This window comes from Psittacula echo, assembly GCF_963264785.1.
Source record: "Psittacula echo genome assembly, chromosome: Z".
NCBI lineage: Eukaryota > Metazoa > Chordata > Aves > Psittaciformes > Psittacidae > Psittacula > Psittacula echo.
Window position 1 is genome coordinate 5,132,492 of NC_137742.1, and position 12,120 is coordinate 5,144,611.

General features: G+C 41.1%; 1 protein-coding gene across 1 annotated transcript in view; it reads right to left on the reverse strand.

The window, feature by feature from the left end:
- Positions 1 to 1,808: 1,808 nt before the first annotated feature.
- Positions 1,809 to 12,120, reverse strand: part of SETBP1 (SET binding protein 1) — a gene marked incomplete at both ends in the record, with an annotated part of 261,848 nt that continues 251,536 nt past the window's right edge. Inside the window, 2 exons of the mRNA XM_080637832.1 lie at positions 1,809 to 2,365; positions 8,649 to 8,816. Coding sequence (XP_080493958.1) covers positions 1,809 to 2,365; positions 8,649 to 8,816 — 725 coding nt within the window. The remainder of the gene's footprint in view (positions 2,366 to 8,648; positions 8,817 to 12,120) is intronic.

Here is a 12,120-nt window from a genome sequence, read left to right on the forward strand (position 1 = left end):
AGTTGACTTGTGAATTATTAAGTAACTTCTATTCCCTCTTGCTTGCTGGAATTTTCCCTCCCCCCTCTCACTTTAATATCCATCTTGCCATGCCAGGTGTTGAGTGTACTGAAGGGTTTAAAAAGAACTGAAATAAAATCAAAAGTACCTATTTCAAATTTCAATAACTGGCTTCTTTTCTGAAGCATTGTTACTGCAATGGAACAGTTTCACATTCAGTCTTTGTTTTAGTTAAATTTTTTAATTGGGCTGTGGAAATGGAGCTCGGATATTTTGCTCAAGTTAACTCGATGGCTAACGTACAACTCGAATGAGAAATGTACAGTTTGAACTGACCATTTAAAGAGACGATTTGTCACACACAGTTTGCATCCATGCAGACTGAGAGCTTTATAATTACAGTATGTACAAAAAAAATTATTTTTTTGTTTTTAGTTTATTAAGGCAACCACAACTTGGAAAACATATCCAAAGTGGCATTAATACAATTGCAGTGGTGATACCCTTTGAACATTTTATTTTTATTTTCAGATAAGAACACTTATTCTTTTTATTTTTTAAGAAATAATTGCCAAGAAAGAACCTATTTTCCATAAGGTGTTGTTTTCTTTTTTCTTTTTTAAACAATCTACTTTATTTATTTTCTTCAAAAGAACATATCAAGGCATTGCTACCTAATGCAAATTATTTGGATCCTGGGATTCCCGTCAGTTTAACTGGGAATTGCAGGTGGCAAGAACTGGTAGGTTTGGGCCCTGTCTTTTTACTCTATTTTTTCTGTTCTGTTTTTTTTGGGTTGGTTTTTTTTTGTTGTTGTTGGTTTTTTTTTTCTTTTATCTTTTTTATATTCTTTTTTTTGGTGATTTTGTTCATGTTTACTATAACTATATTCCCCAGAAATGTCTTGCTGTTCTCTAGTCATATGTTCTGAGCATGAAAACAACTTGGTTGATGCACGACGACCTCTTTTTCACATGCCATTGAAAATGCCAAGTTGCTTCATAAAAACGTGCTATCCATGTACACCTTATTTTAAATGCTGTGATATTCTGTTGTTCCTTGGAATAGCACTTGGAATGAGTGTGCACACGTGTAAGGCTCTACTTTTCTATTGCCTATATTGCAGCTAGTTGTAACTAGGCAAGTAAATGAGAAAGAAATATATTTCTAGCAGGAGTCAGGCATTTTGGGTTATGCTCACCCAAAGCCTGGTAGGTATATAAAACTGGAAAAAAAAAAAAAAATCAAACAGATTATAACCAAGATCACAGTTGAGAAAATTACACTTTTTTTTTTTTTTGTTGTGGTTTTCTCTTTTTTTTTTTTTTTGTTTCTTTTTTTTCCTTTTTACAGTGATTTCTACTATGGTATGGTTACTCTTAGTTTCACCTGGCCCGCCAAACAGAATCAAAGTCGAGCACACAGCTCTAGTGACAACGTTCAGCTCTCTGCGAGGATGACCTCCCACCTCCAGGTACGATATGAGAACAGCAATGCTGAGATGCTGATTAGTTTTGGAAACTGTGTAAAGTAGATGCTATCCCCAACTTTGAAACACACCCCCCTCCCCCCTTATCCCCAACCTTTCCCACAGCCTTTCCCCCTCTTTCTGGGGGGGGCTGAGGCAAAAGCGATGAAGAGGAAGATGTGAATCCCGGCTGGCACAGATTTCCACAATGGGTTCTGGCTGCCGAAGAAATGAAAAAGTCTGTTGTTGCCGCAGGGGCAAAGTGGACCGTGCTCCTCCAGTCCTTCAGTCTGGTGTGCCCCGCTACTAGCACCCTACTATCCTATGAAGTGCTCTGGCCTTATGGAAGGCCCTCATTTTCGCTCCCCTTGCCTTTCCGGTGCCGCTTCACTTTCACGTCTTCCTCTTCCTCCTGTAAGGTCTTGCTTTTCCGTTTCCCAACCCGGGGTGTCCGGGGCAGAGGGAGAGGTGGTGGAGGAGGAGGAGGAGGAAGAGGAGGCGGCAGGGGTGGCGTCTCTCGAGCCATGTGTATGACAGCCTCAATGGTGGCCATGATTGTGTCTTGAGTGGCTGCTTGCTCCAGTATCAAAGGGTTGAGTGTCGGTCTCTGACCTCTTTTGCTGGGAAGGTCAATGCATTTTTCCAGAACTGGCATTTGGTCTCTGGAGTCTTCATCAAAGGAAAGGGGTTGCTTCCGAGGACGCCCTCTCCGCTTCTTGACGAAGTTATTGCCTGTCTTTGATTGTCTCTGCAGCCGCTTGGCTTTCAGGATCTTATTGACATGATCCAGATTCTTCTTCGTGGACAGGATCTTGGTGTAGTTGCACATCTTGCGCACTTCGCACTGGATCGCCTCAATTTCACGGCGCTTGAACCTTTTCTTCAGTGGTGAACTGGCTGTTGGGAGACAAGGAGAGAAACGGGTAGGTCAAACAACAGTGAATGGAAACTCTCCTTTGCATGCTTTCAGCATCAGGAAGACTGAATACTTTCAAGCCTAGCAGGCTGAATATGACTACTGAAGAAGTGATGGCTGTAAGAAAGGACTCTGAATAGAAAAACGATTAAAAAGAAGTAAAAAGAATATTTATTAGAGTCCCAGAAAAATTGCTGTTACCTTTTTTTTTTTACTGTCCTACTTGAAAACACTAGTTTGACTATTAAGCAGTCTTCAGAGATTTCTCTTCATCTCTCCCCACTTCTAGAGCAACAAAGCTTTTCTACAGAAATGTTTCACCATGGGTTTGCTTCTCATTTCTAAACCTCCAGTGGGACAGAAGGAAAGACTGCTTAGCATAGCTGTCATATTGGGCCACTGTGATTATTAAACTTTCTATATCCCAAGAATATACTCTTGATGTTTTCACCTCAGCCTTTAATACTTATCATGGATGACAGTATGGAAGAGTTTGTTACTGAAACTGGTGGACGCAGACTAGCTGTGTGGGTCACTTCACCTGTGCCAAATACATTACCCCTACCTGAGCTTCTTTACTATTAGCACTGCAGATAGTGTGAGGTGTCCCTGCCCATGGCAGGGGGGTTGGAGCTAGATGATCTTAAGGTCCTTTCCAACCCTAACTATTCTATGATTCTATGATTCTATATAATTGACTTTAATGGCCCCTAAAGTAAGCTTACTCCTGTTTCAGATCACTTACTTTAGACCTGAGTGAAGTCCAAAGTAGTTAAGTCTCTTGCCAAGGTCACGTTGTGAGTCACTGTCAGAGCTGGAAAGAGTACCCAATATTTCTTGGCTCCTGGTCACTTGCTTAGGACACAAGACTTTGCTCACTTTTCTTAAATTGTCTCATTGTCCTCTACTGAACGTGACATCTGTTTGGAGTTCAGGATTTGCTCACAGATTAAAAGTAACTTTGTGAAAGAAACAGAATGTATTAATTCTGCTGTTGCAATAATTAGTGCTCCTTTCCACCCCTAACATATCTGTTTTGTGCTGTTGGAAGAGAAATGATGGAGTTCAGTATTTCTTTTCCTTAAAGAATAAAACATTCTACTAAGTTAACCTCAGCCCACATCTACTTGCAAACTTAATTTACACCTGACTGTCAAGCAGTCATTTGGGTTTGAAATCCTTGAAATTTCCAGAGCAGCCAAAATTTCTAGAAAGGTTCATTTGGAGGTTATCACTCCCTTCATGGCTAACAGGCTAACCTGGTAGTGGTAGTTTAAATCAAGTTGCTATTGTAGCATTTTCTGCAGATAACCAGGAGCTGTCAAGTAGTAGAATCTCCTGTTTTCACTACGTGCTATGACAGATTCAGCATACAAACCTCACTCACTGGCCTCCCCTCTTGGAGAACATAAATTATTGGCTCTCATACCACCATTGCTTGGATTCAGCAAAGAGCTTGCATAAACAAACCCAAGTTACAATGCAAGAATTAAGAATGAGTCATAAACAAAACACAGGCATATGCTCTCTTATAAATAAAAGACCTGGATGGCCAACTTCCCGAAGTCTGGTTTTCATTAATTACAAAACAAAATACATTTTCCATATGTAACCCACTCCCCACACCAGAACGGAAAATAAAACCCACTTGCAGTTTGTGATTCACAGAGGACAAAAGAAAAGAGGAACGCATTCATTTTGGTACCAAAGAAAAAGAGAAAGGAAATGAAATATCCAAGTTGCTCAGAAGCTAATCAGTTGCACAGAATTCCTCTCAAGTAGGTCACCTCTAAAAAGTATGGATGCAAAAACCCTAAGGGCAAGTGGCAGTAAGCTATTTCTCAGTCATCTGATCAAAAAAAGCGTAAGTCGTGGCCACACTAAAGGACTATTTTCATCTGGCCTCAATGGTGGTTGACATATACAGTCCCAGTATTTCCAGCTTTAAATATTCGACTTCTTTGAGTCCCCCACAGATCTTGAGAGTAGCTTCAGGACAGAAGATTTAAGAAATCAAGTATTTGGCACACTCTTCATATTCACGCTCCACCTTTTGCCTCTTACTGCTATTGTCAGGGTACATTTTCAAGGCTTTTTTGAAAATTCCCGTATTCAAGACGCAATTTTTTTCCCAGGAAGTAAAACTGATTTTTTTCAGTTGATGATGGAAATCTTGAAGATGAGGAATCTAGCAGAAATATGGGGAAAATTGCAAGGTTCATGGTGAAATCAGAAGATCTGGCATTACTCTCAACTTTCATTGGAAAGAAAGCAAGCTAAAAAGGACAGGAAATTAATATGAAAAACAGCATTAGCCAAGTATCTGCGAAGATTTTATGTTCTCATTGAATTTAGCTATAGATGGCTGTTTCTGCAGTTATTACCAGCCCATCGCAGTCATTAGAGATCTGCTCTGTATAGTTGTTAGAGGATGACCTTCATTTCTTAAATGGGAACTCAATGCAATTTAAGGTGACCATGCACATCCTCCTGACACCCTGATGTTAGATAAGAAAGGTGCAGGTTTATTGTCTATCCTGCCAAATCCAACAGGTGTCTGAGGCACCCAAGAGGTCCAGTCCACCCAGGGTGAGTGTCCAGTGGAGCCTGATGGTGAGTAGGCAATGCCTGAGTAGAACAAAGATAGGCATCTATTTTCTGCCAAACTGCCTAGTTCTCCAAAATTAACTGATATGCACACAATTATGAGTGGGAATTTACACTTACGTTTAGATCTATAAGCTGAACACCACTCTCAGTGTCTTACTTCACACTGGATACTTTCTGGCCTCAGAAAACTTTGCAAGACAACATAGAATCATAGAATAGCTAGGGTTGGAAAGGACCTTAAAATCATCTAGTTCCAAACCCCCTGCCATGGGCAGGGACACCTTCCACTAAACTGTGCCGCCCAAGGCTCTGTCCCACCTGGCCTTTAACACCGCCAGGGATGGAGCATTCACAACTTCCCTGGGCAACCCATTCCAGTGCCTTTCCTTTCAGAATGAAATACTTATTTTCATTTAGAAAAAAAAACCCAACTCTTTACTGTTGTTCTATGTTGGCTAACTGCATTAATTTTTCTTTCATAAATGCTTTGGCGTGTTTATGACTTTCTCCGGAAGCTTTTTAGAAGCTACTACTAATACTTTTGCACTTCGTCCTAGCAAGCCTCTGGACTTTCAAGCTCTAGAAAGTGTTTGAGTTGTTTTACATAGTCTGTCAATAGTCAGAATGCATGAATCAAATAAATAATATGCTTTCAAGTCAGGCTTTTTAAAGGAGATATTAAAAAAACTAATATTATTTTAACTTTCAAGAATAAGGGACATCTGATTCTACATTTGGTGTAGGGAGACTATGTGGAAAAGAGTTTGATGGGTCTGCAGGGGGAAGATTTGATGAGGTGTGCATATGACAAAATATCAGGGAAATCTGCCAAAATAAACCACTACTGAAGTGAGAGCCATTAGGTGTTACTAACTCATCTGGAAGCTCTTGGTAAGCAATCTTTGATATAAAATATTTTCCTATATTGCCATGTGATATACTGCTCTGCTGAAAACCAAAGCTAAGTACTAATCTTTTCCATTTTATCCAGACAGATCCTGCCCAACCCTGTACTCAAATTGTTCTGCATTGTTTTTAGGCTCTGTGTTCTCTTCCTGCACATATTGTGCTGCTTGCACATGGAAATATTGCCTTGGGAGGAAGACTTTCGTCTTGCTCTATCAAGCGGAATTCATATAGAAGGGTTTGAAGAGGAAGTGGGGAGTAGTAACACTATACATGCAGGCATATGAAAGAAGGAATGTGTTCCTATGGGTATGATACAACATGGTGCATGATAAAAAGGATGTGGAACTGTTGGAACAAGTCCAGAGGAGGGCCATGAGGATGATCAGGGGAGTGGAGCACCTCCTGTATGAAGACAGGCTGAGAAAGTTGGGGCTGTTCAGCCTGGAGAAGAGAAGGCTGTGTGGAGACCTCAGAGCAGCCTTCCAGTATCTGAAGGGGGCTTATAAGGATGCTGGGGAGGGACTATTCATCAGGGACTGTAGTGACAGGACAAGGGGTAACGGGTTAAAACTTCAACAGGGGAAGTTTAGATTGGATATGAGGAAGAAGTTCTTTACTGTGAGGGTGGTGAGGCACTGGAATGGGTTGCCCAGAGAAGTTGTGAATGCTGAATCCTTGGCGGTGTTCAAGGCCAGGTTGGACAGAGCCTTGGCTGAGATGATTTAGCACGAGGGGTCCCTGCCCATGGCAGGGGGTTGGAACTGGATGATCTTAAGATCCTTTCCAACCCTAACTATTCTATGATTCAATGATTCTATGATACAAGATCCAGGTGCTGGGGATACATGGAGGTGGGCAGATTTTGCATGGGAACAGTTATCTCCCCAGGCTGTTACCTCCCAGGCTGCATGGCCATGCAATGCCTTTGTGAAGGCCTGAAGCTACTTAGTGAAATAGAGGCCAAAGTGAAGAGAAACTAGAAATGCTTGACATGGTACAGGTGCTTCTACTTTTCCTTCATTTTCCCACCCTCCAAACAACCTCACTTATCTGTCCCAAACAAACAAGAACTAACATTAGTCTTAAAACACAGCTTTACACATTTAAAATAAGGCACATGGAGACTCAGTGTTTCTCCTGTCCCTGGGGTACACAGATGCAGTGAGGCTCCATCTCACAAAGACAAATTGAAACAGCCACAGAACATGCCAGGAAGTCACTCAAGATTGATACAACCTGGAAATAGCTTCTGAGGCAATGAGAGAAATCTCTAACAAAAATATACATTTCCAAGAATAGCTTAGAGCAGGCTGGAGGATCCACTCCAGCACAGTGGCGTTGAACGAGGTAGATCAAACCCCTTAGAAGTTCTCCATCAGTCCTCTGACTTTATTCTGGATAGCTTTGTTATGTCTGTAGTACTTAAATCCTTCTTACTGCCTGTCATTTTCCAGTGTTTCAGAATTGCCTGAGGCCACTTGCCAGAACATGGCACAGAGAAGGCTGTTTGTTCAACAGCTGGGCTCAGTTTGTCGACTTGGTTTGAATGGAGGACTTTTCAAAGAGCTCTCTATTAATTACAGGAAACCCATAGCACTGTCCTGTTTTCCCATTAACACAGTTTCTTTCAGTTTTCAACTAAATTATTTCAACATCTGGGCTACAGATAAACCGACAATTTAATTAGACTTCTGAAAATGGAAAGAATGAACTATGCAGTCAAGCATACACTTTCATCTTGAAACTGATCATAAAATATTTGTGTGCTTTCATTCTCTGCTGCCCTGAAAATCTACCCTGAGTTTAAATATTAGGAAAGTATGAAAGACGAAGCAGAGAACCCTGATTTTTTAATATAAAAATTTATCTTTATAGAGGCTACTTGTTTTCACTATCCATTCAGGAAACAAGAGGAAAATCAAAAGGACTGCACTGAAACAACACATTCAGTTGAATAATTAAATATGTGATAATTCCATGACTCAGTGATACACATATATTTTGTGAACGTGGTATCAAAGGTTTGACAAAACTTTGAGACTCCTAATACTTGCATATAAGGTAATGTACTGTGAGTTCTTCATTCACTGAAAATTAAGACACAATGCAAGATTAACTTCTCTAACCATACCCAAGAAAAGGCATGATGATGCGTGAATGACTTGGCTCAATTTCTGACTGTATAAAGCTATCGCCCTTCTGATCTGATTCAAAATAGAAGCACAAAATATAAGTTGATTGAAAAACATGCTATTCTGACTTATTTATTCTGATATATTTTAAATCACTGTTCATTGCCCCAGACAATTTTCCATTTGCAAGACAGAATATTATGCTAAAATCACTCAAGTATGCAGAAAGAAATCTCAGCTTCTCCTTAGCTATTCATTATGTATTCTTTGTGTTCGTGTTACAGGGATGGGAATGTTCAAATAAATGAACAACAGGGCTGAGAAAAGAACCCAGGAGTATTGCTTCAGAGTCCCTTGCTAGGCCATACGGGTTGGTGCTACTTGTGTTCTCATTTCACAAATGGTGGTATGTGGATAAAATAGATCTGATATGCCAAGATAAGACCATAATAAGAAAGTATTAGAAAATGCAGCCAGATTATCACATTAGATATGCACATTTGCAGTTACCTCTCCAATTAGGAAGAATAGTACAAGCGCATGTTGCTCATTGCAGTGCTGGAAGGAAGGAGATGGGGGAGAAACAGAGGGGATGGAGGGGAAAAAATATTACCTGCTTCAGATGTTGCTGATGATGAAGATAGAAGAGATAACACTGGAGTTGGCATTGCAACACTATCAACAGCTGCTGGTTTCCTTCTGGTCATCATGTTACAGGCAGAACTTTCCATTTTACCATGAAGTGAAGTCTGGTCTGCTTTTAAGTGGGGACCTGAAATTCCTTGGGGAAGAAACAAAATGTGGATGAACATTGATGAAGTTACCTGTCTGGGGAATATCTGGAAAGGAGTAGTCAGCTGCTGTTCTCGCTATGCCAATGAATTTATTTCTATTATTTCCCCATGTAGGTGTCTATAGTATGGTCATACCAGCAAGGATCATAATTGTTATTTGGTTTTGATAATTTTGCTTAAGAACATACAGTTATGGATCTCTATAACCAACGTAGCCAACATAATAATTCCACATTACTATTTTTTCTTCTCCAAGCAAACACACACCCTGATACATGTATAAAGAGAGATCTGCTTCATATCTCTATTTAGTGGGGCAGTCTATCTCTCATTCCCTGGGTAGTTTATTCTCCAACACAGACATACTTCTATAATGACCTGACCCAGTGGGTATTGCATCTGAGTAAAGAGCACGCACCAGGAACAGACTCAATATGTATTTATCTGTCTAAAGTACATTAAGCATATTTTTAGGAGTTCCCTCCCTAATGAAAATTTACTTAACAACTCACCAAAGAGACAGGAGCTTTTTTAAAAAGAGCAATTTATCACACATTTTTTCTACGTAGGGATTGCAATGCAGAATATATAAGTAGTAGAAATATACCAAAGAGGTCAAATATATCAGAAAAATAAAACTTATGCACTCAGGGATGGCAGATTCCTCCCTTAACAATGTTTCTCAAATTCTCTTATGGTTTGAACACATTTTGTTTGCTTATAAAGGCATCAAATTTTAACTTTTAGATTAAAATTTTACATAATGGATCTCTGTCTAACAGTCCTGAATGTGTATCCACCTATTTATATGTAACATTTGTGTGAGTTCATGTGTGTGTATACATATTGCATGTGTATCTATACGAATTTACCAGGTGGAAAAGCAGCTAAAATGCCCCAGTCACTTTTTTTACAATAAGACTGCGGGAATTTTTGCCCATTTTACAAAACTCCTAGCAGTTGCTGCTTTGTAAAAATCCAGTATTCCTACTCTCATGAGACCACAGAAGTCTGCTAGGGTGCAGAATTTCTGTTGAGTCTTTGACAACTCATGAAAACCTCTTCCGGTCTCTCTGATGCTGGGCTTCAACATACCCAGGACAGCCATTCATTTTCCAAAGATAATCCTTCTTAAATTCCTTCTCTTTTCAAATCTCAATCTGCATCTGGGCCTCAGATAAAATGCATCAGAGTCTGGCAATTACATTACATGAAGATTCAAAAAACATAGAGCAGTTGAGGTTGAAAGGCTCCTCTTGAGACCACCTAACCCATCCTACCCTGCTTAAGCAAGGTCAGTTAGAACAGGTTTCTATAGACTGGCCAGTTCCGAGTATCTGCAGGGAGGGAGAATCCACAACCTCTCTGTGCAACCTGGTCATCCTCACAGTAAAAATATATGGTTCAGACATAATCTCCTGTGTTTGAATGCCCACTGCCTCTTTCCCTGTCACTGGGCACCACTGAGAAGAGCCTTGCTCCATCTTCCTTGCTCTCGACCATCAGATATTTGTGCATATGGAAAATATATCCCTGAGCTTTCTGTTCTCCAGGCTGAACAGTCCCAGCATTCTCAACCTTTTCTCATAGGAGAGATGCTCCAGACCCTTAATCATGTTAAAGGAGATGTTGGGCTCAAGTGAAAGTTGGACTCTCTCATATACGTGCATGTCTCTATTTTACTGAGGAGTTCAGAACTGAACAGTGTTCCAGTGTGGCCTCACCAGGGCTGAATAAAGGGTAAAGATTGCCTCTCTTGATATGCTGGCAATGATTCTAATGCAGCCCAGGAAGCTGTTGGCCTTCCTTGCTGCAAGGGCACATTGCTGGATCATGATCACCTTGATGTCCACCAGGACTCCCAGGGCCTTTTCTGACAAGCTGCTTTCCAGATGGCCAGCCCCCCACAGGTGCTGGTACAAGGGGTTATTCCTCCTCAGGTGCAGGACTTTGCACTAGCCCTCATTGAACTTTATGTGGTTCCTGTCAGCCCATTGCTCCAGCCTGCTGAGGTCCATCTAGAGGACAGCACGACCGTCTGGAATATTGACCACTCCTCAGTTTTGTATCTTCTCCAGATTTGTTGAGTGTGCTCTACTCCATCACCCTGATAATTAATTAACATTTTAGGTAATTTTGGCCACCTTATCAAGCCCTGGGTTGCATCAATAATGACTGGCCTCTATCTGGACTCTATGACGCTGATTATAATCTTTTGCTCCCAGCAGTTCAGACATTTTTCAGCTCACCATAGTGTACATTTATCTTGCCTGTATTTTATCAGTTTGTATATGAGAGATTTATAGAAGACAGTGCCAAAAGTGTTGCTAAAGTCAAAATAAACAACATCAGATTGGTCAGGCATGATCTATCTTCTTAGATTTAGGCTAACTATTCCCCCTCACTTTCTTCTCCTTCATATGTTTGGAAATGCTCTGCAGGATTATTTGCTCCATCAACTTCCCAGGGGTTGAGATGAGGCTGACCAGCCTATTGCTCCCAGGGTCTCTCTTCTTGGACTGACATTTCCTTTCCTGTAGTCCTCAGGATCCTCTCCCAGTCAGCACAACCATTCAAAAATAACTGAGAGTGACCTCACAATGATGCCAGCTAGCTCCCTCAACACTTTAGGCTCCACCCTGTCAAGTCCCATACACTAATATATGTCCAGTTTGTTCACCTGTTCCCTAACCAGAAGAGACTGACCCCCACCTCACTACAACCTCCTGTCATGTAGTTTTAGAGAGTGATAAGGTTCCACCTGAGCCTTCTCTTCCCCCCTGAGCCTTCTCTTCTCCAGACTAAATCCCCCAGGTCCCGCAGCCGTTCCTCATCACAATTATGCTCCACATCCTTCACCAGCTTCACTGCCCTTCTCTGGACCCACTACAGCACCTCAAGATCTCTCTTGTAGTGAGGGGCCCAGCACTGAGCACAGGATTCAAAGTGTGGCCTCACCAGTGCCCAGTACAGGGGCATGATCACTGCCCTGGCCCTGCTGCGACACTATTGCTGATACAGGCCACAACACTGTTGCCCTTCTTGGCTACCTGGGCACAAGCTGGCTCAGGTTCATCTGACTGTCAACCAACAACCTGTCTGAGTACAGAAATAGGAGTGAGTCAGTATTACAGGTCACGGATTGGTGGACATGTGCAGAGGAGTCTCTCCCTCTTACATCACATCCTTCCAGAGCTTAAAATCCAGTATTAAGCATCTGAAATGGTATCTATTCAACTTCAATCTCTTTCTGTTCAGCTTCTCTATTGCAAATAAGAACAATAATATATC